At 41.8% G+C, this 26,651-nt stretch overlaps 2 protein-coding genes across 2 annotated transcripts in view; one reads left to right on the top strand and one right to left on the bottom strand.

The window, feature by feature from the left end:
* Positions 1–26,651, top strand: part of kctd16b (potassium channel tetramerization domain containing 16b) — a 253,624-nt gene that overhangs the window by 5,752 nt on the left and 221,221 nt on the right. The gene's annotated exons all lie outside the window — the stretch shown is intronic.
* LOC306970693 (uncharacterized protein) overlaps positions 4,003–26,651 on the bottom strand; it is a gene marked incomplete at its 3' end in the record, with an annotated part of 135,210 nt that continues 112,561 nt past the window's right edge. The window contains exon 4 of the mRNA XM_079566721.1: positions 4,003–4,095. Coding sequence (XP_079422847.1) covers positions 4,003–4,095 — 93 coding nt within the window. The remainder of the gene's footprint in view (positions 4,096–26,651) is intronic.

Here is a 26,651-nt window from a genome sequence, read left to right as displayed (position 1 = left end):
ATAGGACCTTTAAGAAAAATGCGACTTTTTACCTTTTTTACCTTTCATACACTATATTATTCATGTGCTTTGTACCCCTTATACTTAAATAAATAAGTGAATTAATGAGCCCTGACTTACTCACTGAAAATGAGTCTATGGATCTGTCAGTGGCATCACCTCATTTAAAGTGCATGTAAACATCTGGTTCAAGAAATCACAGTCCTATTTCAAAAGGAATAAAGCAGCCACAAATTAATCTTTTTTTTATAATTATAATAAACAATCATCAAAAGTAGTGTATTTGTGTGACCGTGTTGAGTCCAAGGGCTGCCCTCTGCTGGTCTGACTGAATTCTTAGTCATTATTAGCCTCTATTGACTGAAAACGCTGCTACCTCATCGATACTCATGATGTTCGTAATGAAGACGCATGACGTCATCAAGTATCGATATCGGAATAAAATGTATCGGTATTGTGTTGCCCCGCTAAATATTGTGATATATCGCGAAATCAATATATTGTCACACCCCTACTGGGAAGTCGCTCTCAGACACAGATTTTTGATTAGCACAAGCGATTTGACCAATATTCAGAAGAAGAACACACCAACTGTAGGATAAATAAAAGAAATCATTAATCACAATAAGTCAGAACCTGCTTCTGCGCATCGCTTACATTGCTACCAGCCCAAATAAGTCAACCACACCGACAGTCACTGAGCGAACACTAGTAAATCACACACTGACAGGAGGCTGATTCACCGAGTCCAGGCCAAATGAGTTCCAGCATTAGCGGCCTGCATGTATCCGCTAACAGGACTGGATGGCTCTTGGCTGCATCACCCCCACAAGTGTCTGTAACAAGCCAAATGGAGTGGCACATGAACAAAAGCCTGCTGCTGCAATATGGGGCCGTGATGATGTGGGTTAGCCTCTCCAGACCCCTTTTTTTCCCCCCTCTGATAAACTACCACTGCGCCCTGGCTCTGTGACTAATGTGGAGCTTGTTTGAGGGCACGCATTCAAACGGGAGGCACTGGGGGAGGCAGGTGTGCAGGCATTCAAGTTTTTATAAAAATGTCTATTTTAAAAACAAGTGGAAAATGCATATACACATAAATTGGGGGATGGAGTAGATTAGAGTGTCACTGCTTAATTCATTTTCTCATACTCGGTAAAAGAGTGGTAGAAGTAATTGGCTCACAGATTTATATCGAGTTTTCTCCACTGGAAAAGCTTCTCGAAATGTATTTTCATTTACTCCCAACTCTCAGTGGTTGTAAAGTATGTCTATAGTCACCGCAGCCTGGTACCAATCACCCTTTCACTCACCGATGGGTGATTTGACCGGGATTCAGACTCGTTCTCTGATAACAAGACAGATGGCCATAAAGAAAACTACTTGGTAAAGGGCCAATTACAGTGGTTCTATTTGGTTTTAGATGTATAGTGTAGCAAAACCATGGGATCGTGTTCTGCTTTATGAGGTGAGCTTTGAGTTGTAAGTCTCAAAATCAATAATCATTTTGGGCATTATGCTTTACATGCAGCAACCGCCAGATTCTTGTCCATCGTACTTCTTTACCAACCATATTTGTCTCTCCAAACTCTCCTCCTCCCCCCCTCTCCTCGTTCACGTCGTCTCATTTAGCCGCAGTCAATCACACAGTCCTTTTCTCTGGTCCATGGGTGCCTCTCCCGCGCAGATTCATTTGGCTGTGCGCCGCGGGGCTGTGGCGGCAGCACCAGCCTCGGTTACACGCTTCGCTTCTCCGTCACGCCTCCCGCCGAGCCCCTCATTCATATCTGCTGTCTGTTCTCCAGCCTGTCCTCATCAGTGTTTGTGTAGGTAGCTTCATCTGCAACAACCGTTCACTGAATTAGCTTATCGTTGCCCATCTTGAAAATCGTACCCCCCCCATTTCAATATCACTTTGTACTAAAATGGGAAGTAACTGTGATTGTCTGGCTGTTTGAGGTTGTAGAATGAGACTGATGAGTTGGAGTGCCTGTTGTTCTTAGTGCCCAGTTAGGAGTCTATGATGCTTGAGGATGAGCCTGCTTTACACTCAGCGGATTCTAAAATAAGGCCCTTGGGCACACCTGGGTCCCACATGGCTGCCAGGCTGCACCAACAGCCTTTCCGACCACCACAAATCATCACAGTGATAGAGACTGAATTGAACTTGCTCTCGCTCCACTGTTCCTGCACTACTGCACTTGGGGTTCGTAGGGTGGTATTCAGGATTTCAGACTTCAGATTATTTTCTCTGTGCTTTAGTGATGCATTTAAGTTGGGATCCTTTTTGAATTTAGACATAGTTTACACCCAGTTTGTACATCATTCACTTCAATTTGGGTCTATTTTAGAACCGGTTTAGTCCTAGGTACTGATGTACTAGGAAGGTCAAATGTTTTATGAAGCTAGAAAAAAGGTTGAGGAAGCTCTAACCAGGATCTCAATTTGTTACAATGACCGATGCTCATTGAGGTTCCAGAGTGGGTCAAAAATATGTAAAATGGAAATACGAGGAGGAGGAGAACGAGGCACCAATTTAGTTAACACCAACGCATTTCAACTCAAACGAGCCTTCATCAGGGCTGTTTTGCTGTATCTAGCCTGAATCTAACCTATACTTTTACAAATACTGCTTTCCTATTAGGGCTGCAACTGACGATTATTTTGGTAATCGATTAATCTACCGATTACTTTTAAGATTAATCGCTTGGCTCTGAATGGTGTATGAAAATTGTATTTTATACAAGATATTATTTTTTGTCATATAAAGCTAAAATGACGCTGCTTAAAGGGGCTAGATGCAAGTCGGCCATTTTATGCTCACTACTGCCACCTCAGGTCTTACGCGTAGCTGCAGCTTCTATATTAAGCTCGTGCATGACGGCACTTCGGACCCGAATTTACAACTTTCTGAGTGATTTTAAGGGCAGCTGTAGTGAACAGGTCTGAGCTCATTCTACACATTAGGACATGGAAGGAACATTTTTAAACTATGTATAGTCCCTTTAAGGACATGTTGATGGAACTTAAAGTGAATGTTTGTTGTCTTGGTTCTAATTCTGCTTTGTGGTTGGATGAGTCACAGACAGATGTTTATGAAACTTAATTAAAGTTGTTTCAGCCCTATTTCCTATTTTTACGACTGCTAATAAAAGTACTATTCCAATTACTACACCTATTAGCATTACATGATCATTTAGCTCCACAGAACTGCTTAAATGTACCACAAAAGTATCAAGAAACATTTAGTGGTCAATAGAAGTCCTACAGTAAAGCCATCAGGGAGTCTTTGCCAAGTGACCTTTCTCTTTCTTGACTGACAACTTCCAATCCTCCACTCTTAAGCTTACTAACCTAAATGTTCTTTATCTCCTTCAATGCACTTAGCATTTATCGATCTCTTTATTGTCTCCCCTCTTTATATTGAATCTGTCAGTCCATATCGGCCAGTTACTGTATATCTATATCCCTTACCAAACAAGAAACTGCACGCATTCACAGTCTGTTGCTCATATAAAGCCCCTCACGTTTATAACCACCCAAAGTGACCACAAAAATGCAGCAATTAAAATGAAAATCAATTTTTAGCCTGCAGTTTTAACATCCCTATTGCTTCGACATGCTCTCCACTGTGCCAGATTACAAAGGGCTATTTATATCTGCCCATGTGAAGTGGTGTGTGAAGCAGCAAACCATTAGCCGGTTATTCACAGATGAGTTAGCCCCAACATGGAAAATGTGTTTTGGCAGGTGGGAGGGATGGGGTTATGCTAATGCTAACGACATGTGTTTTTACGCATGACCCATATTGGACTTCCTGGGGCACTTGGACACCCGCTGAGCCGCTAGCTAGCCACACCTGCTGCCCCCGCCATAGCCGAACCCCAGTGCGATGCGCCGCTGACTGGCTTTTTCCGACATCGCGGCGGCCGTAGAGCCGATAGTCCGGGACATTAGCTGCATTAGCGGGTCGGTCCCACGCCGCAGCACTGTAGGAAGTGATTAGCTGTGGAGCAGACAGGCCGCGACAGCTCCGGGGAGGAACAGCTGCGACCCTGGTCCAAACTCCACAGGGGGAGGCCAGCCACACACCTCCTGTAGTGCCCGGGAAAACAAGGGAGTACAGACACCACAGTTAATGGTTGAGTGGCTAGCACCTCACAGATGAAGCTCAAGGATTCAAAGCTCTGGACTTTTCTTTGCATTGTATGTGTGTTATCCTTTGATTGGGTGAATTTACTCCGGGCACAGGAGACTAATATCCCGGCTGCTTTCTTAACAAGGCTCTAGTATGGCTTCCTGTTGTGTGGTTGCCTTTCTCCCTACTGCTCCTGACAGGTCGCCCAGAGTCACAGCTCTGAGGATTGGTTCAATGCAGAGGAAAATATCCCCTATAGGAACAATTAGTATATACAAGACAGATAAACAGTATTCATCTGCTTATTAGGATAGACCCTGAAAACAAATAAAGAGGGGCCCCCCAGGAGGCGGGAAAGGGGTGGAGATCATTCTGCGGCTGTGGAATATTTCAGCAGAATGGTTGAGGAAGAGAGAGAAAGTGCATTTCTAAGGAATAGCATATGATGTGATTGGTTCAGAAAACAAGATAAATGAGAGGAGGAAGTCACAAAGTATGAATAACAAGCTTTAGTAGTTAAATCTCATCTCTAATCTTAAGTGTTGTTGGTATTTGACAAAATCTCAAATATCCAAAGACCTGATAGCAACGAAAAGCATTTTAATTACGTAGCAATTTCCCGCAACTTAATGATAATAAATGACTGCTATTCTGTGAGCGACTGTCGTAATTGGAGTCAATGAGAGTCAATGGAAATTTATGTTTATAATGAAATAAAGATCAAACAAATCACAGGGACAGAACTCGTTCAACGTTGTCAAGGAAGTCACTCTCAGAAGGTCATTGGCCCACAATGCACGGCATTAATGGGGTGGACCCATTTTTTAAGCTCATATCGTGTGAAGTCCATTTCTACCCCTTGTGTTCGCGGACATTTGGGGGATTAAAAGAGATCTGTGGATCAGTAGTTGAATGCTCTACCATTTGTGCCACAAGGAATGTGTTCGGTACATTGATTTTTCAAGCTGTGGTCAATGTTGAGATTTTTAGATATAGTTTTCTCCCTTAACATCTGCTTAATGTCTATGGGCCCTTAGTTTCTAAACGCAGACTATAGCGTAACATCTTGCCACTCCAGACTTAGCACATTTAAGTTGGAAGTACGTGGGGTGGAGAAACACCCATGGCCAATGGCGATGAGGGAGAGGGGTTGTGGGGGTGAACATGTGCTTTTGTTTTGGTCACGTTGACACAATTATGGCCGAGCGAGTGCCGACCCGCGCCACAGCAGGACCGGCTGTAGGCTACATGTCTTTCTCTCGGAACACGAACATTGTTTAGCTCACGATGGAGTTAATAACGTTAGTTTGACCTGTGAGAGTTCATCATGTAAACGAGCGCACCAGCAGTGCCCATGGAAGATAATCATTGCATTTGGAACTTGAGCTGTCCTAGCGCCAGTGACAATAGATCTGGCCCCAACCCTTTGACACATTTTTTCTCCATTATTTAGATTTCTTTGCAGACATAAAGGCCAATTTTTATGCATAAAATGAATTTATGTCATTAATAAATTGACATAAAACGTTCTCCCCCCATTCACCTGCAGTGTCTCGCCTTCAAAAAAGACCCTTAAAGTAGGATTGCAATCGCATTCTTGCTCATCACTTAGTTGTTAAAAGACTACCAAAGCCATATTCTGTTTTGACATAGCGTGAGATTGAATGGACTCTCCATGAAATGACTGAATCGGCAAGTGCTTTTGTAGCCACTGTGCTAACCATAACTCACAACGCGGCGTGTCCTTTTTTCAAAATAGAATTACCCTCTGTGTCTGGCCAATAGACCGCTGACTATGATGAAGTTTTCCGGCAGTGAAATGGCTTCCTGTGCACCAAAACCTGTTTGTATTCATATTAGCTGTGCTGCTGAAGAGGTCGTTTTCTATAAGCACGGTGCTATAGGCAGCTAAATTTCCATGCAGGTAAAAGAAGGGGCTGAAGATTAAACTCAGGTCAAGTGGGTCGTATGGAGATAGACTTTCTCGGTTGTCTGGCCTCCCCTTGACCCTCTCTATCACTGTAAGCTTAGAGCGGCTACAGAGCATAGATTCCCCCTAATCCCCATAGCCCGGGGGGGATACAGACAGCTGGAGGGGAGAGAGAGAGAAATGTTGATAACAGGCTCCTCCCACAGCTGTCAGTCACCACAGAGCTAAGGCAGGCAATGCTTGTTAGTTTAATTAAGATGATTTCTATCTTTTAATGGACAACAGAAAGAAATTAGCCAATGGTGTCGTGCCAAGGGTACTGCATTTCCTCATGAGGACAATAAGTTACCTACATATGGTGTCACTCGGGGTCTGAACTTCCATTTTTTACTTTTTCAAAAGTAAGTATGCCCACGAGACCTGCTTGGCCCGGTCTAGTATAACCAAATGTAACTGGATTATGACGACTGCCAATACCAAACATTTAATACGCTTTAGATGTGAATCCCAGAGCAAGTTGGCCACGTTCTATAGAAACAACTAAATTGCTTCTGTCATCCTAATCACTGAAGATCTGGAGAAGGGTCTTGAGGTGCAGTGCTGTGGTTTCTCACTGCTCCTGTCGCACCGTGATTACAACAATCATTTTATCCATGAACAAATAGCATGAAAACTAGAGATGCTCCGATCCAGCTTTTTTGCTACCGATAACGATGCCGATACAGGGGTTTGATTATCTGCCGATATCCAATATTTACCAATACCAAGAGACTTTCTTAAAAGTGGCATTTTCATATCTATTGATAAACACTTGACTTTTCTACACTCAGGGTCCTTTATGACAGGCTTTAGGTTACGTCAATATAAACAACTCACATTAAATTATCATCAAATTAAATCTGATCTACAAATATCACAAATATGATCTACAAATATGCTAGATCAGTTATTTCTTAAAGAGGGGGTATTATGCTTTTTTCAATCACATAGCACCAGTCTATAGCTCACTACAATGATGACGAAACCTTCTGTTGGTCTGTAAATGCAGTAAATTAGAATAACTGCCTTGTATAAAATTGCTCTCTCAAAATGGCTGTAGCGAATGTCTTGAAATAGGCCTCTGTCTCTTTAAGAACCTCTGACCCTTTCCGACACGCCCCCTCCACACGCTGCCTGTGGCATCAGTGGGGAGGGGGTTCTGCTGAGGAGCAGTGGTTGGTTACTCGGCTGGTGACGAAAGCTCGGAGGCGTCTCCAGGAGGTGGGGCCGTTCCTAGGAGGACTCAGGCAAACCTATCCCTAAAATGGCTGCCATTCGAGTTTTGACAGATTACTCAAAAATACGTGAATGTGCCAAGGCAACACTTCAGGCATGTTTTTAATGAGGGAGTGACATAATAACAAGGTGTAAAGCTTGAAAAAGTCGATTTTGCATAATACCCCCCCTTTAATAACTAAATTGGCTTCAGCAGTGGCCGATTTTATTTTATTAGGCTACTTTAGGTATTTCTGTCGTAGTTTCTGACCCAGCCTTGATTAGTTTCGTTAGCATTAGCTTGCTTCCGCTAGCTCTAGCATGCTATTGCTAACCGCAGAATTGTGCGTGGCGATCAAAAATACATTTGCGGAGGTTGAAAATAACTCAGCGATTGAATTTTTCAGGTTCTTAGCTTTAAAATGGTATACACTTAGATTTAGGCGGTAAAAGTTTTGTTTTTAAGGCATTGTATTTGTAGCCGATTACCGATATCGTATTTTTTCCAGTATCGGCCCCGACATCCGATGCCAGTATCAAATCGGTTCATCCCTAATGAAAACTATATCTGAGCTCACCCAGACCAGAAACTTGCCTTTCTTCACTTACATTTCCTCCTCCTCCTCTTTGGCTCAACTCTCTCTCTCTCTCTCTCTCTCTTTCTCTCTCTCTCTCTCTCTCTCCCTCTCTCTCCCCCTCCCTCTCTCTCTCTCTCTCTCTCCCCCTCATCCTCATGCAGATGCACAGGGCTATAGTTTATATGCTGCTGTTTCCCCATTGCGTTGGTATAAGTGCTCTGTGGTGCGTCGAGGTGTAGAGCGGATGGTAATGACAGAGACTGCAGCTGAGAGCCTCTTCAGCCCAAACTCGGCGGCTCCTGCTGCAATGCATCAATGCTTTAATGGGCCTCATGGAGCAAGCCCGGGGAGGACAAAAAGGCAAAAGGTGCAGATGCAGAGCGCCCCACAGTAATCGCCCAAAACCAGACCACTGTGGGACCCCGCGTCAATTTTGAGAAAACGCTTAAACCTTTAAAAAACGTTGGCACAAATTGCTTTGACAGATCAGCGCAACATTCAAACGGCTCATTACGAATAACAGCCGATTTATTCCCTTCCAGGTGAAATATTAAGCAAACCGGATCTGAAAACTGAAAGAAAGAAAAGTTTAAAGGTATTTGAGTGAAGGTGCGTGCTTGGTGATTAACTTTTAACTAAGAAGTGTTGATGACGTTTGGCACAACATCATTCAGCACATGGCCCGCCTCTGCAAAGGACTGTAAGCTAACTTTAAACGTTTCTCATCATTCGAAACGCATTCGTGAGCCAGTCCAATTACTCATCATAAGCACAGATACATCAGCGCCAGGAGGATGTGGCGCTATCATCTCTTCCTCACACAGGCTTGGGGGGGACATGAAAAGTATGGCAACACAACCAGAAAAGTCACCACAGTAACTATAGACAACTTCATAACCTTGACTTTATATGCTAATTTTCAGGTTCTTTCCAAACCCTCAAAGGAAAATTGACCGGCGAAAGGGGCCGTTCGATTTAAGAGAATGATTAGTCCATAAACCTGCACCACCGTAATGAGTATAGGGCACCTGGCTTATTCCCAAACTGCCTCTGTGTGCTCAATAATGGGAGCTTATTAAGTGATGGCCACCATATTTTAGAAAGGAAATGTGTGTCTATCCCCAGCAGCTGTCTTTTAAAGGAAACCATTTTAATTAAAAGCAGGTGTTACCTTTCATTTCATAGCTTTAATCATCATCGCAAACTGCTCGTGCGGCTAAAATCAGACGTAGGATTATGTTTTTCCCCCTCCCAAGTGAACCTAAACTAAACAAGTGAAGTTTCCCAGCAGCGTAAAACAATATAGGAAAAGGTCCGTAGAGTAGTCGTGATGGCTCTCTCTCTCCACGTTTGGTCTTTCTCACTTTAAATAACTTGGTTTTGTTTTTGCAACATTCTAATATCCCCACACCTTCTACTGCACACACACACACACACACACACTGTATGCAGATAAGATCAGGGAGCGCATCTCGCCCAGAGACACTGTGTTTATTGTGAGATTAACCTGATGATGTTCGGAGAGCGCTGCAAATGTCTCTATGGAAACGCCTGGCCACCTTACATCATCTAAGAACACTTTTATTGCACTTTTCCTGTGTTGTTTTCCTGTGTTACGCTCTCCTGGCAGTTTCTCCAGCTTTTTTTTTTTGGGGGGGGGGGGGGGGGCTAAACACCAAGTTGCAATCAGCATTGGTTTCTAGCTACAGGCTCTGATTTTTTACCTGCCTGTTAATCTGCCTGTTTAATTGCATATTCAGCCATTGTCACAACAAAACCAGTAGATTTCATAGAGTTAAATATGCTTATATATAAATCTTGAGTGTTTACTTTAAAATGTCACTCTCGGTCTCCTAACACACACATTAATTACGAAAAACAGAACAGATTATGAATCTAACTCAATTACTAAACTCAGTGACTTTTACTCAAAATAAGATGGGGTTTAGTGCAAAGATATTTCTTCCACCGGCAGATTTTTTTTTTATTGCCTACTCACATCCAGGACTAACAAGAAATGTATTATTAAAACTGTTCTTTTTTGCTGCAGTGTTGACTTTGTGCAATGGTGTTGTGTAAAAGTGCAGTTATTTGGATAAATATAAATATAAAAATGTTAAAACTAAGTATTTTCCTCCACTTTCCTTTCCTCAGATTTCGCAGCCATGTCCTAATGTGTAGAATGAGCCCAGACCTGTTCACCAGGTTAATATAGAAGCTGCAGTTACACGTAAGACCTGAGGTGGCAGTAGTGAGTATACAATTACCAACTTGCATCTAGCATCTTTAAGCTTGTGCATGACGGCTTTTTGAGTGGACATTGCTGGAACATGGGAGGAAATTACATGGAGTTAACATTTGTAAACTCTGTATAGTCTCCTTAATATAGAGACTGCAGTTACGCGTAAGACCTGAGGTGGCAGTAGTGAGTATTAAAATGATCAACTTGCATCTAGTCCCTTTAAGTAACAAAATAGAAAATACTTCAACCTCTTAATCCCCTGAACCGAGCAGCACATTTTCTGCTGTTTGGCTTTACCCAAATCTAAAAAAGCTTCTTGAACAAAGTGTCAAAACAGCGACAAAACAAGAATGAAAATACAACAAAAAAATGGGGGAAAAAAGCGACAAAAAAAGCCCAGAAAAAAAATAACAAAAAAGTGAGAGAAATGCAACAAAAAAACCGACAATGAAGCGACAAAAGAGCAACAAAAACATGCCGGGAAAACAACAGTAACACAATTAAAAAGCAATGAAGAAAGCAACAAAAAAAAGAAGACAAAAACTAGACACAAAAGAGATGAAAACGCTTAAAAAAGTGGCGACAACAGTTTTGTAGGTTTGAGATTTCAAATGAGGCGTTACACTGGCCCATAGGCTGTAAGCTTTTAGGTTTGGGTAAAGCCGAACTGGAGAGAATGAGTTGGTTATGGCGGGGGTAAGAGGTTAAATATATCAATTGTAGAAAGTACAAATCCAGTGAAATAAATGTAATACAAAATAACTTGCCATATTCAGAAACCAAACCTTCTTCCTTGTTGTGAGTCAGTGGCATTTGACTGTACATCTGCACAGCGCCACCTGCTGCTCTGAATTTCAACATAAACAAAACAAATGGCCAAATTTAAGCCTTCCATAGAACTATAGTGGAGTAGAGAAAGTATACGTTTCTTTCCTCAAATGTAGAGGAGTAAAAGTAGAAAGTTACCAACACAAACTCTCCTTAAGTACAGTAAGTACATTTACTAACTCTGCTTTTGTGTAACTAAACTACTTTCCAGTTTCCAAACTATTCTCTCTAAATGCTAACATATCCCGGCTTCCCTCAGTGCTGTAATGCATATTTAAACAGCGACTCCAGTCTATTGCATTTCAAATCTACATCAAGTCTACGGAGCATGGTGGAAGTCGTTAGGAAATAAACAAGTCCCAGCATCAAAATGTGAATCGAGCAAACGGAGCACGACAATTATAAACATCCATCACCTCCCAGAACTCATTTAGCCAATTACAGCTGCGGCCGACATCAGCTGACATTTGGGGCGCAGCGGCTTTTTAAAGTTCACACGTCTGTAGAGCTAAATACATACGGAAGCCCGCGGATTGGGGATTACGGAATGATAATGTAGTTGTCTCATAATCTAATGATATGTCCTCGGAGCAGAGCAAATCCCATTTATCTTGATTAGCAAGAAAAAAAAAAAAAGAAAAAAAACTGTACGTGCCAAGCAGCAGGAGCGAGAGGGAGGTGGACTCAAGGACAGAGTTCTAAGATTCGATTTCAACTTTGTGCAATGTTACCTTCATGATCAAGACGGCCATGTTTGGTCAGGTAGAGCGTGTTGTCCCGGTCTCTCTCGTCGTTGCTTTATATTTTCCGTAGAGTTTTATCTAAATTCTGTGTTATACGTTATTACTGTTATAACTATTCTGATTCTGATTCTGAAACTTGGAATGTTCTGTGCCACCGTCTCAGACCTTCCAGTTTATGCTATTTCTTTGACTGCAGCTCATTCCACAAGGTCTATCAAGCAAAGAAATGAAAAAACACGATGCTTTTTGGCTTTTCTTTTTTTGGACATCAAGGCTGTAAAAATGTAAATGCTTGGGCCTAACAGACCACACGATGTGAATGTCCACGGGGCTGTAAAAGCAAACCTCCGCAGGTCGGTTAAAAAGAATGGATGGATGCCAAGAAACATCGGCAAGTTTGGGAGGCATCTAGTTAGGCGTGTTTTTGTGCTCGTGGGAGGCACTACAGCAGTCGAGTGTGAAAAGAGAAAGGAGCTATACGAACTGAAGACAGTCATCATATAGCTATAACGAATCTAACACTGCAAACTACTTCATCTTTGTTCCTTAAGGCATAATACAGGATTAGTAGCCTTCCATTATAATGCTTACAAGACTGTTGTTTGGATATGTCTTTTAAATGGACTGTTTTCTTCTATGTCGGATGATTATTCAGTTATCTAATTGTCGACACACAAAGCTATTGAGCCAAGAGTGAACATTTCGGGCCCCAGTATTGATATTTTACATTCAAAACTTAGAATAAAACATCGTAAGGCATGAGAAACTGTGCTTCTCAAGACTAGTGGAAATTACATGTCATACAACAGTGAAAACTAACTTTCTCTTTCATCTAATGGCATGCTAGCGAATCTATGGCATCATGAAGAACACATTGTGAGGGCAGAACGGTTCTAGTGGTCATGGCCTTTACATCTTGTATTTTGTGCTACCTCTATGATGGAGTAAAATCTGGGTAATACAGATCGGGGCGCTTCAGCAGTAGAAGAAGAAAGAACCAAAATGAACACCAGTACTCAAAACTGTGTGAATGGTCACTAGGCAGGTCAATATAGACCACAATGCATTGCAAGAGTTGGAGGGAAACAGCCGACAGTGACAGGTCTTTGGATTGTACATAACAGAATGAATAGAAACAGCTGTTGTCACTTGTTGGTTTAAACCACTTAAATATCACAGAAAAAGTCGCTAACGTTAGCTGCTCACCTTTAGCTCGAACTCTTAACCCTAGAGTTAATACATATTTGACCTTTCAGAGACCCAGCGGGTGCTTGGGCGGTTAGCATAGAGCCTTTACTTAACTGATGGCCGAGAAGACGCTCCAGGATCAATTGTTTTGTAGGTTTTGACTACTGATTGAACCGTCTCCATGGTTACATAATACATCCCATTGCAAAAACCTGCCAGAAACCCTAAAAATCCTGAAATATACAAGTGTGTTAATGGGATGATTGGGGTGGTCTTTCATCTCCCCCTGGTGTCTCTGGCCAGAAAACCACACTTGCAGCTTTCCTGCACTGGGTCGGAGGCCCCAATACACCCCAAACACGAAGAAGAAGCTAACAGGCTAACAGGGCAAAGCTAACTGCGAGCTAGCGCCACTTAAGCAGTGTTTACAACCAAGTTTGAGTGAAAAAAAATGATCTCCATTGCCTAATTGGATGTACAATATCCCTCTCTCCCTTTGTCTTTTATATCAGCGTCGTATTTACTCTCACGGACAATTAATGAGTAAAAAAACGTAACATGCTACGACACCTGCAGTGGCGCTTATGGCCTCTAGAAGCATGAGTTACTTAGTACTGCTTTAATCTGTGAGTCTTTTTTGCAGAAGTAAGTCAGGTGTTAGGTGTTAGGGTGGACACAACCATACAATGCTTAAACAATGTTAAACTAAAAGGAGACTTTGATGTTAAGACCTCAAACTGGAAGTGATCAGCGGGATAAGACAGCATCAGCTGAAGAAGTGGGCTCAGAGTCCTCAAATATGAATTTATGCTTTAGCTTCACTGTTGCTGCCACCCAAAATGACGTCCCATTACCATAACGCAGCCGAATATAAATATACGCCTACTTCTCCTTCACAATATTTATTTATTTATAAGCCTTGGTGAGAATTCCTGACTCGGTAGCATACCTCGCACGTATTGTATTTGTGTGGTGACCTTACCCTGCCCTCTCCTCCCCTTGCGGTACATCCGGAGAACTCCGGGGCACTTGAGTTCAGATGGGACATGTCGTGTAGAATCCTGTTGCAGGTCCGACATGCCCAGGGGTCTGCTGCTGCTCGACGTGTCCAGACTGTGTCCACAGGAGAGGGGGAAGAGGCCGTGCCACGAGAATTGTGATTGAATCATTATTCTCGTGTGCAGATAATTACGTCAGTTTCTAAAAAAAATCAGGTTGAAAATGTCACGCACAAACATGGCCAGATGTGCACGTTCGGAGGAAACAATTGCACCGGCAGAACGAGACGGTCGGCCTCATATGGCGCCAGAAACCATCTCTCACTTCTAACGTTTCTCTTTCCATTTCCATTTCTTTTGTAGAACGCCGAAACCAAGCAATCGAGTTCTTACTTCCGTTTCATCCGCGGCTTCAAACCCCTGAATGGCTCTGGGGTAACTGTCTCAGAACATTGTCCAATCTGATCCCTCCACAGACCCGCTGCCTCGGGCCTGAAGAAAAAGGCCGCTCGTCGTACTGTAGGCTGCGCGACAAGCTGTCACTTTGCACAGGAGCACCCGTCATAAAAATGCATGTTCAGTTAATATGCAAATCATCGTTCGGCAGGGGGAGGATTTCTGCGGTATAGGCTGGAAGTTAAAGTGTCAAAATGGAGATGTTTAGAACTTTTTGAAGAATCATCGGTATCAATAACTCTCTCTTCTCTTTGAATTCTGGCTGGGACATCTCTGTTGTAACCACGCGAGTTTCCCCACGTCACGGATTTGGCCATTTCTTTCTTTCAAAAAAAAAAGAAAAAAAATAACACTTCGCCCACGCAGTCATGCAGTAGCCAACGTAGCCAAAGAGATTTTCGACAAACAAAATTCTAGTCAGTGAATGCTAATCTCATACACTTTCTCCACAATCGCCCTCGCAAGTATGACCGTTCCCAGCACCATTAAAGCAGAACGTAGGATCTGGTTCATGTCTAGCGCGGCCCGTCTCCCGCTTACGGTAATGTTGGATGCATTATTGATGTGAAGTGGGCAGAAAGAGAAAGAATGAGAGAGAGATGTGGTGAGGGGGAGGTGCCAGTGTGAATGATGTCTCTCACAGTACAGTAAAGGATCAGCGAGCGGAGGATTTCTATTGTCCTGCATTAGTTACATAATCAATCAATGGCTGTCAGTTTAATGCATAAAGCGACTGGAAGTGTTAGAAATGTCTAGACAACATTGTTAGAACTAATGCTGAAACAAAATTTTCCCGTCTGCTGCATGTGGAGATGCTAAACCCTTGCCTTTGGGAAAATGTTGCTGTTTGTGAGGCCGGCCACTACCAAAACATTCTACGGGGAAAAGCGCTCGATAATCCTTGTACTTCACTCACATGTAACACACGTATGACTCTCATTTCAGGAATATTTCACTGACGGTGCTCGTAGTGGAGTGCATGTACTTCAAAAAGGGAGAGAAGTTGATTAATGCGAAGTGAGTTTAAATAATTGCACTAACAATAGGAAAGCTACGCTCTCCTGTCTGCAGAAACCTTCAACAATAAACCTGCAGTTACCTTTTCCTTTTATGAAATGGCTCACAACACACAGGTGTTTTATTGGCACAGTTCTTAATTAAGGTAATTCAAAGCAAATGGATTTTAATTACAGCAGAACCGTTTTTTAGTGTGTGAAGTGAAGTGCAATATGCTTGTTTTCATTATTTGGGGATTTCAGGCACTCAGCGCCATTACCCAAACAGATGCCGACATTTAGCATTCATCAGTAAATCATCTGCCTTATGCTGCGCAGGTACCTGCTCGGACTTTGTTTCAGACCCTTTGCAAACAAAATGACACTGTTTCTTTGGAGCACACCGCACAAAGTAACTAGATTAGTTTAAATGTCTCAATTTGTGCACAATCATCCAAATGTAAGTTGTTTTGACTATATTATTTCATTTGTTCTGAGATGTTTCTGACCTGTTTCAATACACTTCGTCTTTATTTCAGGTCATTTTCTTTGCCAATGGGGTAAGAAAATCGACAGTTTCACTTTTTTATTTCAAGCACGACTTACCTTAGAAATGGTCTGAAATGTCATCAACCAAGCAAATTATTCTTGGTCAGATGAGGAAACAACTCTAAATGAGTGAAAACCGCTCAAAACAAGATTCATTTCCTCAATTCAACTCATTTAAGCCGACACTTGATATTTACTTTTTGTGGTGAATGCTGGAAAAACCCTGAATCTAACCGGCTGTAACAAGGTAGTTTGTTTTAGTTGCACAGTGGTTTGTAACCCTATAGTAATGTGAGAATGGGTGTGCCCATAGGGGGTACCCGGGGTACAGACCATCCCTGGATTCTGATTGGCCACCCCACATAAATTCAAATTTACCTACATCACAAAATGTATGGAAATTACCATGGAAAGCAAAAAAAAAAAAGTATGCATATGGTCAATTTGGACCAAATTGGTTTCTGAACATATAAAGCTTTCACCTGGAAACAAAAAATAGATCTAATCATCACAATAACATGTTTTACATTTTGCACTGACTCAATGTTTCTTTATAGATTTATATAGGACATGGTCATTTCACGGGCCATTTTCTCAAAATGCATTTTTCTCACATTGGTGCGACGGTATCTCCATGTTAGCTCCTACAGACTTCAAACTTTCTTGGACTAAACCATTATTCTGAAGATGGGAGGGATTTTAAATTATCTAATTACTAGACTTTCACTAAAAAACAGCTTATTTTAAAACAAAACAAGATATCCAAAATGCCGTCTGAAAAAGTATTTGTACCTAATATGTAAACAAATTAAAACCATACATTTGAATCTGGCTCAATCCGTTATTCAGATCCCATCGCCGAAAATATGGGAAATTTTGGGCATTTTTAGGTATAAAAACGACATATTTTCACATGAAAACATAAAATTACAGAATTTTTTCATATTTATGCCAGTAATCTACAGCAAAAGTTTCAAATTGAAATCTGTAAATTAAAACAAAATTCCCATATTCACCTGCAGTGTCTCGCCTTAAAGCAGTACTAAGTAACTTGTTTACCTTGATAAATCCTCTCCGTAGTCCCTCTGGGGGTAATACAAGTGTTAATGGGATGATTGGGGGGTCTTTCAACTCCCATTGGGGCCTCTGGCCGGAAAACCACAATTGCAACTTTCCTGCCTACGGGTAGGTATCACCAATACACACTAATGGAATCCCAAAGTTAGTTAGTACTACTTTAAAGCCTTCAAAACGTGACCTGGACCTTGAGCTGTCTTTGCACAAACTGCATCTTCTGAAAATAAGTAAATGAAAAATGCTGGAATTCAATCCTATAAACACACAGAAAACACTATTGCCGGGACATTTGGAAGCATGTACATTCCCATAACTTACTTTGACCTTGCCTGCGAGACATTTTTACCCTTGAATTCCTCCCCATATCCAGTCTATGCTAAGCTTTTGGAATATTATTAATTACCAGGGCATGTGTTTTGAAGGATGGGATCAGATGGGGAGATACTGTGAGATATTTCCACTCAGCGGGCTGCGTTTCCCGCCTCTTCATACGCCCATGGATCATCAGATAAGACAGGGCGCTGACAGGGGGAGATATGTGTGCCGCTGTCTTTGGATCCTGGGACATACCGGTATCTCAGTGCCAGCTCGATGAAGACGAGATACATACACAACAGTTTCCATATGAACAGAGATGGAAACCTGAAGATGAAGATTTTGTAAAATACAGCATTATATGACACCAATTAGACCACATTGTGGTCACTGACAGGAGATATTTATAACTCAAATTATCTCTTCTTAATGGTAGTCGTTGTTGGCATGTGAAATGTGCGACAGTGGCTCAGTGATGGAGCATAGATGTCTCCTGCCTTGGAGGATTGTGGGTTTATTCATACAGTGCATACTTGTATTGTGTTCTGAAGGCATTTTTCCCAGCTGTATGTACAATGCTGAATGAATGAGAATGTGTTTGTGGGTGTGAACGCGGTACAACATCGCTTACATTGTAGACATTATAAGGAGACCGTCCTTGCTCACTCCTTACAATTTACACGAACAACACCAGTCGAGAGAGAAGCCATGATGGCAGGTCAGTCTCCTCCTACACGGCATGTTCTTCCAAAAGGCGAGAACAAAGATATTGAATAAAACTCTAGAAAGGACATGAGGCCCGTTGACCTGGCAAACGTGCCGGCCATATTGTGACTGGTTGGCGAGGATAACCCCTATTCGGTTGGATAGTGTGAGAGCTCTACTTCCGGGTCCATGCCGGCCGACAAATAAGCAAGAAAAAACTCTTAAAAACATAAACATATATATATAAACACATCAATATTCCTTAAACTCAACGGAGAGTTACTGAACCTACTTATTTCTCAGACTCAATGGGAAAAAATGCCGTACCAACTGCTAAAAAAGTAATATTTAGTAAAGTCGCTACTTCCGGGTTTGTGGAGCTGCTGCTTGGCATTTTTCTCCGCTAACCCGGATGTAGCGACTTTAGTAAATATGACTTTTATAGCAGTAGGTACATCATTTTTAGATAATGGGCCTGATAAATAATTATGTTCAATAACTCTCTGTTGAGTTTCAGAAATATTGATTGTGGTATTGAAGAGTTTTTTCTGTAGTTTCTCGCACATCTTCAGGGTTCAGTGGTTAGCATTCTGGTGGTTAGCATTCACTGTATCACTGTATCATTCACTGTATCTGTATTAAAAAGTACAGAAATACTGTTTTAAATTAAACAAATGCTATAATTGATATAAATGGAAGTGAATGATTTGAAGAGTTTGACAGAGGAAAATCCATGAACAAATGTAGCTAAAGTCTATGCCTCCTATAAAACTGAAATAACTCTTGAAAGACTGCAAAGACGTTGTTTTGTCAAATGACATAAGGTCAGTCAATAATCAGAGTCATGAAATAACTAAAAATAGATAAATAATAATAATAATAATAATAATAATAATAATAATAATAATAATAATAATAATAATAATAATAGTACATCAAACTTGTATAGCGCTTTTTTGGACACTCAAAGACGCTTTACATGGGGGATAAAACAAAACAAAAAAGGGGTTTAAGGAAAAGCTAGTTTGAACAAGTGGGTTTAAACTAGCTTTTAAGGAAATAAGTGGTGTTTCCCATTTGATTGCACTGCACTGGGATAGAAGGGCCAGTCACAAGATGGCCGCCAGAATTGCCATTCATTCCAACGTATTACTGTGGACATGATATATCGAGAGTTATTACAGATCTTTGGGCGGGAAACTCCACCCCTGAGGGACGGGCAGAGCAGCAACAGGCAGTTCCCTTGTCAATCAAAGCCCAAAGCTAAAAACAATAATTGCTAGAAACAATAACTGTCTTTGGAGACAGGCTTTTAGAGTTGTTTTTGACACATTTAAAGTCCCCTTAGTATTCCATATTAGCCAGTAGGGTTGGTATTGCAGCAATGTCAGCACCCCAGCAGCCCTGTCCAAATAAACTCAATACATAAATAAATATGCGGGCAAGTATGAGGATTTGAGAGGATTTGACGATGGGAAAATCGTGATTGCTTGAAAACTGGGTCAGAGCATTCCCGTAAATTGCATCTCTTGTGTCTAAACCAATGGTTCTCAACTGGGCAATTGGGATCCATTTTCACTGGGCTACGAACTTGCCTAAAATCACTGATGACAAATAGTTTTGACAGTTGTTTATCGTCAGCCTTACAGTGAAATCATGTATCTTAAAGCTGGGCCTAAATGCAAAATAATTTCATTAAGTGGAAGTTAAAATTTGTATCTAGGTTGTGGCGTGTTATACGTTGAAGGTGGATCTGGATGGTCGACTCTATAAAAGGTAGTTGTTGTTGTTGTTCAGCAAACAAGCTGCAGTAAATTGCTAAAATTGCAAACGATTGGTCATATCAAAAGTGTCTGAAAACACAATGCATTTTGCAGAACGCACATTTCCACTGCCCCAACTTTTTTTGAGCACTGTGCACTTCCACTTCATATCGCTCGTGTCCCCAGTGCAAAGAAGAGAACATCAATCTTGTTGCAGCCATGTCCATTGGAGGCCATGTCTGAAAAACAAGCCCAAAAATCTGTGAAGTGTGCGAGAGAGGAGCCTGACCTTGAGCTTTGAGAATGATTTTTCACCGTGTCTGACGCAATGGGCCCCCTTTGAAGTGCTGATTGTTCCGGACCAAAAACACGCGGCCGCCTCTTTGTCCATGATGGGACCACCACTGATGACCGGGGGAAATGTCTCGTCCCGAATGGAGGGCTCGGCTCAAGTGGATTAACTGCTGCCTGTGGGACTTCACGGCTCAATGCAAATATATACGGCTCTGTGTGTTTGAATTCCTTTGCAAATATAGAGTTACGATTTCCGGAGGTTTGTTTCTCAATCTGGGGAATCATTTATAACTTTTGGTTGATTGTACGATTTGGTTTGTTTCGCATTAGCCTGTATTGTCTATTTTATTTAAGGATTAGCCGGAAAAAAATCACCAATTTTTATGAAGCCCTGTGAGGCGACTTCTGTTGTGCTATTGGGCCGTCCAAAAATGAATTGTTTTGGTATTGCATTTTGTTTTACATGTAGCAATGAGACACTAACAGATGTGATACTGTGAAGGCAATCCATGGGCTAAAATTCTGCTGTTTGGTTAAGAATACAGACTGAGAGGGGCAGAATGAGTGACACAAAAGCTCTGAAATCACGTCTGACAAGCTTGACAAATGGGACTACTACTTCCTTTTTTTTTTTTTTTTTGGCGCTGTAACATCTTTCCTGAACTATATCGTGAGTCTGCTCCCTTTTTGCCCTTGCCAATGTTTACCTCAAAGCGCAAGAGAAATGGAGGGAAAGCACTTCGGAGTGATGTGACAATATCAAAAGTAAACAAACGCAGCGCCCTTTACCAACATCTGCTGGAGGAGGTCACACTGGGGAGTCACACCGCAAGCCCATAAATCTACTGTCACTGAGCGGTGGATGCGTCTGTGGAAATGACAAATGGGTGGAAGACGAGGTTTTGCTGTCAGTAAGTGTATCAAAAGACAATTTTAAGTAGCAACGTACATAACGGAACATTTATCTAGGGCTAGGAGAAATGCTTATACAGCCCCCTAGCTTTTAACTAGAGACGCACCAATCCAGCTTTTTTGCTACCGATACTGGGGTTTGAGTATCTGATGGCATGTATTAAAGTCATATTTTAATGTCATATTACAGATCATTTATCAATTATATCTATTGATAAACTCTAGGTTAAATATTTAACATGGATGACTTTTCTACACTAATTTTCCTTAGGTATACGTATGACAGGCGTTACATTAATATAAACAACTCACATTAAGTGATCTGATCATTACACTTGGCTTCAACAGTGCCCAATTTTATTTTATTTGGCTTCTTTAGGTATTTCTTTCATAGTTTCTGTCCCAGCCTTGATTAGTTTTCGTTAGGATTAGCATGCTCCCGCTAGCATGCTATTGCTAGCCGCAGAATTTTGCGTGGCAATAAAAAATGCATTTGAAGGTTAAAACTCACTCAGCAATTGAATTCTCCAGGTCCTTAGCTTTACAATGATATACAGCATGCCCATATTCACTTAGATTTAGGTGGTAAAGGTTGTGTTTTTAAGGCGTTGAGAGCCAAAACTTGTATCGGTTCAGTATATTTGTGGCCGATACCCGATATTGTATTTTTTTCCAGTTTTTCCAATACCAGTATCAGATGAGTGCATCCAAACTTTTAACCCCATGATAATGTTGTTCTATCATCAAAAACACACCTGGAATAGTAGCTTTATTCTTGTAGTTTTGAGTAATCCTGTTTACTTGGGTTGTTTCTTCTTCTACTGTACTGCTGAAGCGCTCCAATCTTCATTTCCAGAATTATGTTGCGTAACAGATATCTTTATACAACCCTGAAGTGTCCACCACATTCCCAAAGCCCAGGAACCAACACTAGACCCGTTCCGCACTCAAACTGTGTTCATTATGGCACTTGTTAGCATGCCGCTGGCTAAAAATGGGAGCTTGTATCTCGTTTTTACCACTTGTGAGTGTGATTTCAATGTTGAATGCACTTTTTGACAAAGGAAAGTCGTTAGCTGTTTAAACCTTGAGATTGCTCATGGAGAAGGTAATAATTGTACAAATTCTCATCATCAGCAAGCATTCATTTATTTATATTAAACCCCTGCAAAGTGCTTGCAAAGTAAATCTGCATATTCATTGTTGATGTAACTCCATTAAAAAGTAAATGAAGGCAAAGTGCACCCACAAATACACGACTGCCATTATAAAAGAGCACTGAATTTATTATTCATATCCATTATTCATACTGTATAAAGGGTGTTCTGCGTGTTATGACTTGACCCGGTTTGGCCTGTGGTTTTAAAATAATCAATTATGAAGATCATTGTGAGGATGGATGGAGGCAAAACATTGCATGACCTGGGGTAAAGGCTGAGGAAAATAGAAGATCTTTTTTATTCCAAATGGTTGACATTCATGGGCTCGTGTTATGCTAATGATTAAAGAGGCAATTACAGATTTGGTGACCCGCTGGTGAGGGCTAACTGTGAGACTGTGAACTTTGGAGAAAATCAAGGGATTGGCTCTGAAATCCTGGGCTTCATGTGAACTTGATTTCCATTAAACAGCAGTGAAGCAGTGCTCTTGCCACTGGGGACACTGTTTAGCATGAATTAGCATGATGAAACAACCATTATCTGCTATTTTGGGGTTTAGCGGCTATTAAATGTCACCAAGGCAACCGTAAATGGATAAATGACCACAATTCATACCCACTGTGGTTTTCCTTCTGAGAAAATGCATGATGACAAGCTAATCTCAAATGAAAAACACATAAAAAATTCATAATTACTCATAATTTAGAGATATCTTTTTAGTATTTGCTGTAGTATGTGTGTGTTTTTTGGTACAAATGTGTTTTTAATGATTATTATTTTACTGTCAATGTGGACAGTAATAGTAAAATAGACTATAGCAGTGTTTCTCGAACAGAGGCATGTGTACCACTGTACAGAGGTGGTATTATGAAGCTTCAGCGCAAATTCAGCCTGGGAGACGTACCTGCAGCCTTCATTCATCGCCTCATCAACGGCAACCTTCACTAATCATCCAATCACGGCCCCAGCTCAAGCCGCACCTTCACGTCAGCCAATCATCGTAGCCTGCCGGTCAATCACTCGATCATTTCCCAGCCGCGCTGCGCCCCTCCTCCGCCTGGCCTCTCCTCAGGCCTGCTCATCGGGTCGACGGCCGCCCCGAGTCTCGTCCTACCAACACCAGTGTCCAGGATCTGGGGGAAGATTCTGGAAATTACCCATCAATGCCATGTATTCCATATCGTTACTGCAATCTTCGACCGGGGTCCGAGCCCCAATCACGTTTTATGTTCAATAAAACCTCAAACGCAGTCTGTCGTTGTGAGTCGCTTTCGGTTGAAATGCCTTTGGCAGGTATTTGATATTAATGTCAAGACAAAATTCTTCCTGGACCTCCAAGGAGTATGATTAAAAAAACAGAAGTGCTCTTTGGGGCAGGGAAAGTCATTAAAAAATAGAAAAAACAAGGCACTCTCTGGTGAAGTTAAATGCCTTTATTATTATGGCATGTCTAAAGGACAAATATAGCCCCGACACGTTTCAGGGGGACAAGCCCCTGATGAAAGCCTTTTTAAGCTGAAGTGCATTGAGCTACAGGGGGAGGACAAGGAGGAGCTTTTTGGGAGCAGCTGTCATGCTGCGAAGAACACAACCCTGCTGTCGTTCAGGATCATCTAATGATTTCGAAATACATTCAAGTTAAACATTATTTCTTGTTTAGACATAGTTCACATACCTTTTAGACATAATTTAGTCCAAGTAATGCCCGTTTTTGGATCCAGTTTAGTCCTGATTTGATCTTCATCTTCTGGTCTGGTGGTACTTCCAAGATCAGACTTGGAAGGTTGGAAAGGATTGAGAACCACTGGGCTACAGGCAAACAGTGTTCGGTTGCAGCACAGTCGTCGAAATATTAGTTTAAAGACATTAAACACAAGTTTAATGTCTCCCCCTAAGCATTTTTCATCAGCAGAGGGCAGCAGTAAAACCTCCTTTACTCCTCAGACATTGTGTTCTCTAAACATAACCCTGAAACATGGCAATTTTACACTTACATGATAATGAATTCACTGGAGACCTTTCAACACGAACAGGGAACAAACAGTGCACTCAATAATAGCAGGATTTTAACTCAATAAAAATAGCCAGATAGCCTGGTGTTCAACTCCAGAAACTATTGAAATGAATGAAGATAGAGCGAGCCTGTTGTCCTCTGTAATCACCCAACCTTCACTTATCCAGGAAATTAATCTCACTCTCGCTGCTTGAGAGAATGCTGTTTATAGCACGCACTTTATATGCACAGAGTGACCTCGGGGAGAGAGAGCAAAGCATTCCACACATGTGCCTTGCTCAGGGGTTAGCGAGAATTATGTTCATTTATGAGTTAATGTCTTTGTTCACCGCCGTAACTTCTGAAGGATGTTATGTGATGTACACGTGTCGAGTTTGTTTAATAGCGGTATGTTTCTTCATCGTCTCCGCTACTGGACAAGGTTTACAGTGATTACTTCTGACAGTCTATCCTCTCTTGTTTGTCAGCAGGCTAAAGGCTTGGCTATTGTTATGTTGGTTAGGCTAATCAAGTAGGCAAGTTGCATTTTGATTATGATTTCCATTGAGGCAACAGAGGCATACTATATTTCAAAGCTTATGTTGATGCCAAAACTACCTAAGTAAAGAAATATGAAAAGGTTGCGTAATGGACATGGGCTTAGAATTAGTGAAATTTAAAGTCAAGACCAGTGAACGGTCATTGCTGCATGCCATAGAAGAAATCTATTATTATACGTAAAGTAAAGTAACCTCTATTATCTGACTTTTAAGAGTGACCATGTCCAGTCAAATTGCTTTGGTCGACCCTACTTTGAAGGGGACTTTCCTTTGTCACTTGTCAAGGTGAGTGGTCAGCGTCCGCCCGCAGCGCTATTTTAATTGACAGGATGCAGATTATATAGAACAGTCTCCAGGACGGTGTGTGCTGGCAGGCTTAGATCCAATACGAGGGGGGCTTTAGAGATGAGACGCAAAATACACAAGGCCAAACCTGGACCAGACCACAGTGCACGGCCTCCCCCAAAGGGACAACGCCTCACCTTGTTCTCTGCACTTTAAAAATGGGGTTTTTAATGAGGCTGAGGCATGCGCCCTGGATCGAGTTTGAAAGAGTTTCAGGCTTTCGAATGGCCGGGGTGTGCTCGAAGTTTAATTTAGTGGAGGGAGGGCAAATGCTGCACAAAAATAACGGTGACCTTTTGAGAGGGAGGCCAACATGAACATCAAAATGCCACATACCAAGGCAATAACCTTTGTTTGCAGCACCACAAATGGCGTGTTTCCACTGCCAGGCCCGACCAGGCCAGCGCCCGGTCTACACTGTTAGGTGAGCGTCTGCCCACGCCAGGGACCAATCCAGGCTGACCAGGTACAAGTTTTAGGACCGAGCTCATCCCTGGGCCAAAGTGCACTCACTGAACTGATACCAATGTGACGTGAACAGATAAGTCTCCTGATAGCATTTAGCCGCTGTTAGCACAACTTTAGCTAGTCTTAGCATAACATTAGCACAAAGCTTACCGCCATAGTTGTCTTTTAGCTGCTTCTTCCTCTGGCCTTTGCTTCTTCTGAATAATTCCATAGACTCCACCAAAAGGCTGCATTTGTCACATATGCTCTCATCACAGCTTACCTATAACGTAGCTATTTTAGCGCACGCATCTGTGGGAGCGCCGCCCACAACAAATGTGACACCACACTAATATATACTTAATTTATTTGTCTACAGTTTTTATTTCTCTAAAATTCAAACCAGGATGTTGGTCATGCCTACCTGAGCGTTTAGATGAGTGTGCCTGTTTTGGGTAGTAAAGGGCCCCTATGAAAGCGTTTACTATAGGCTTGCTTGTAGTAAACGCTTGATATACACAGTCTTCCTAATGGTTTTGGTGATGCAGCTACATCATCTCTCCACCAATGCTCCGTGGCGCTGTTTATCCCGATCCTGCTGCTGCTTTAGTGAGTCATGATTCCCTCATTGTTAACTTATAATGAGCAGTGGACAGACTTTTTTACTCATGGCTCCATGAGACAATATTTCTCATTGTGAAGCCAGTTTATTGTAACACTCTTCATGACTTAAAGAACCTCAGCCTTCTGTTCTGAGGAAAATTACCTGAGTTGTCAGGTGACCTGCTCCTGCCCAAATGACATCCTCTCTCCCAGTGTGCAGTACACCGAGCGACCACCAGAGGGCCCCTCGTGGTACCCCTTGGTACCCTTGCTGCGCCACTGGGTACTTCAACACTTTTGTGCAAAACACCTGAACTCATTCTCTGCTGGCACAGAAGAAGAACAACAGCTACGAGCAAGAAACAAGGAGCACTAAGTCATGACATTAGAAGGTGGAGGAGAGAATGTTTTGAGCTCTTGAAAATGGACTAAACTCAAAAACACATGAATGAAAAAAGCATGTTAAAACCCAAAGTACAGTATATGCTTTGATGTGGTAAGAACACAACCTTGTCAGAAACTGAAAAAACAGTTTTGCAGAATTATAGATAGACCTATTATGCATGACATGTTTTTTA

This window comes from Gobius niger (assembly GCF_951799975.1).
Source record: "Gobius niger genome assembly, chromosome: 11".
In the NCBI taxonomy this organism is placed as follows: Eukaryota; Metazoa; Chordata; class Actinopteri; order Gobiiformes; family Gobiidae; genus Gobius; species Gobius niger.
Note: the sequence above shows the minus strand (reverse complement) of the source record. Positions and strands in the feature narration are given on the sequence as shown.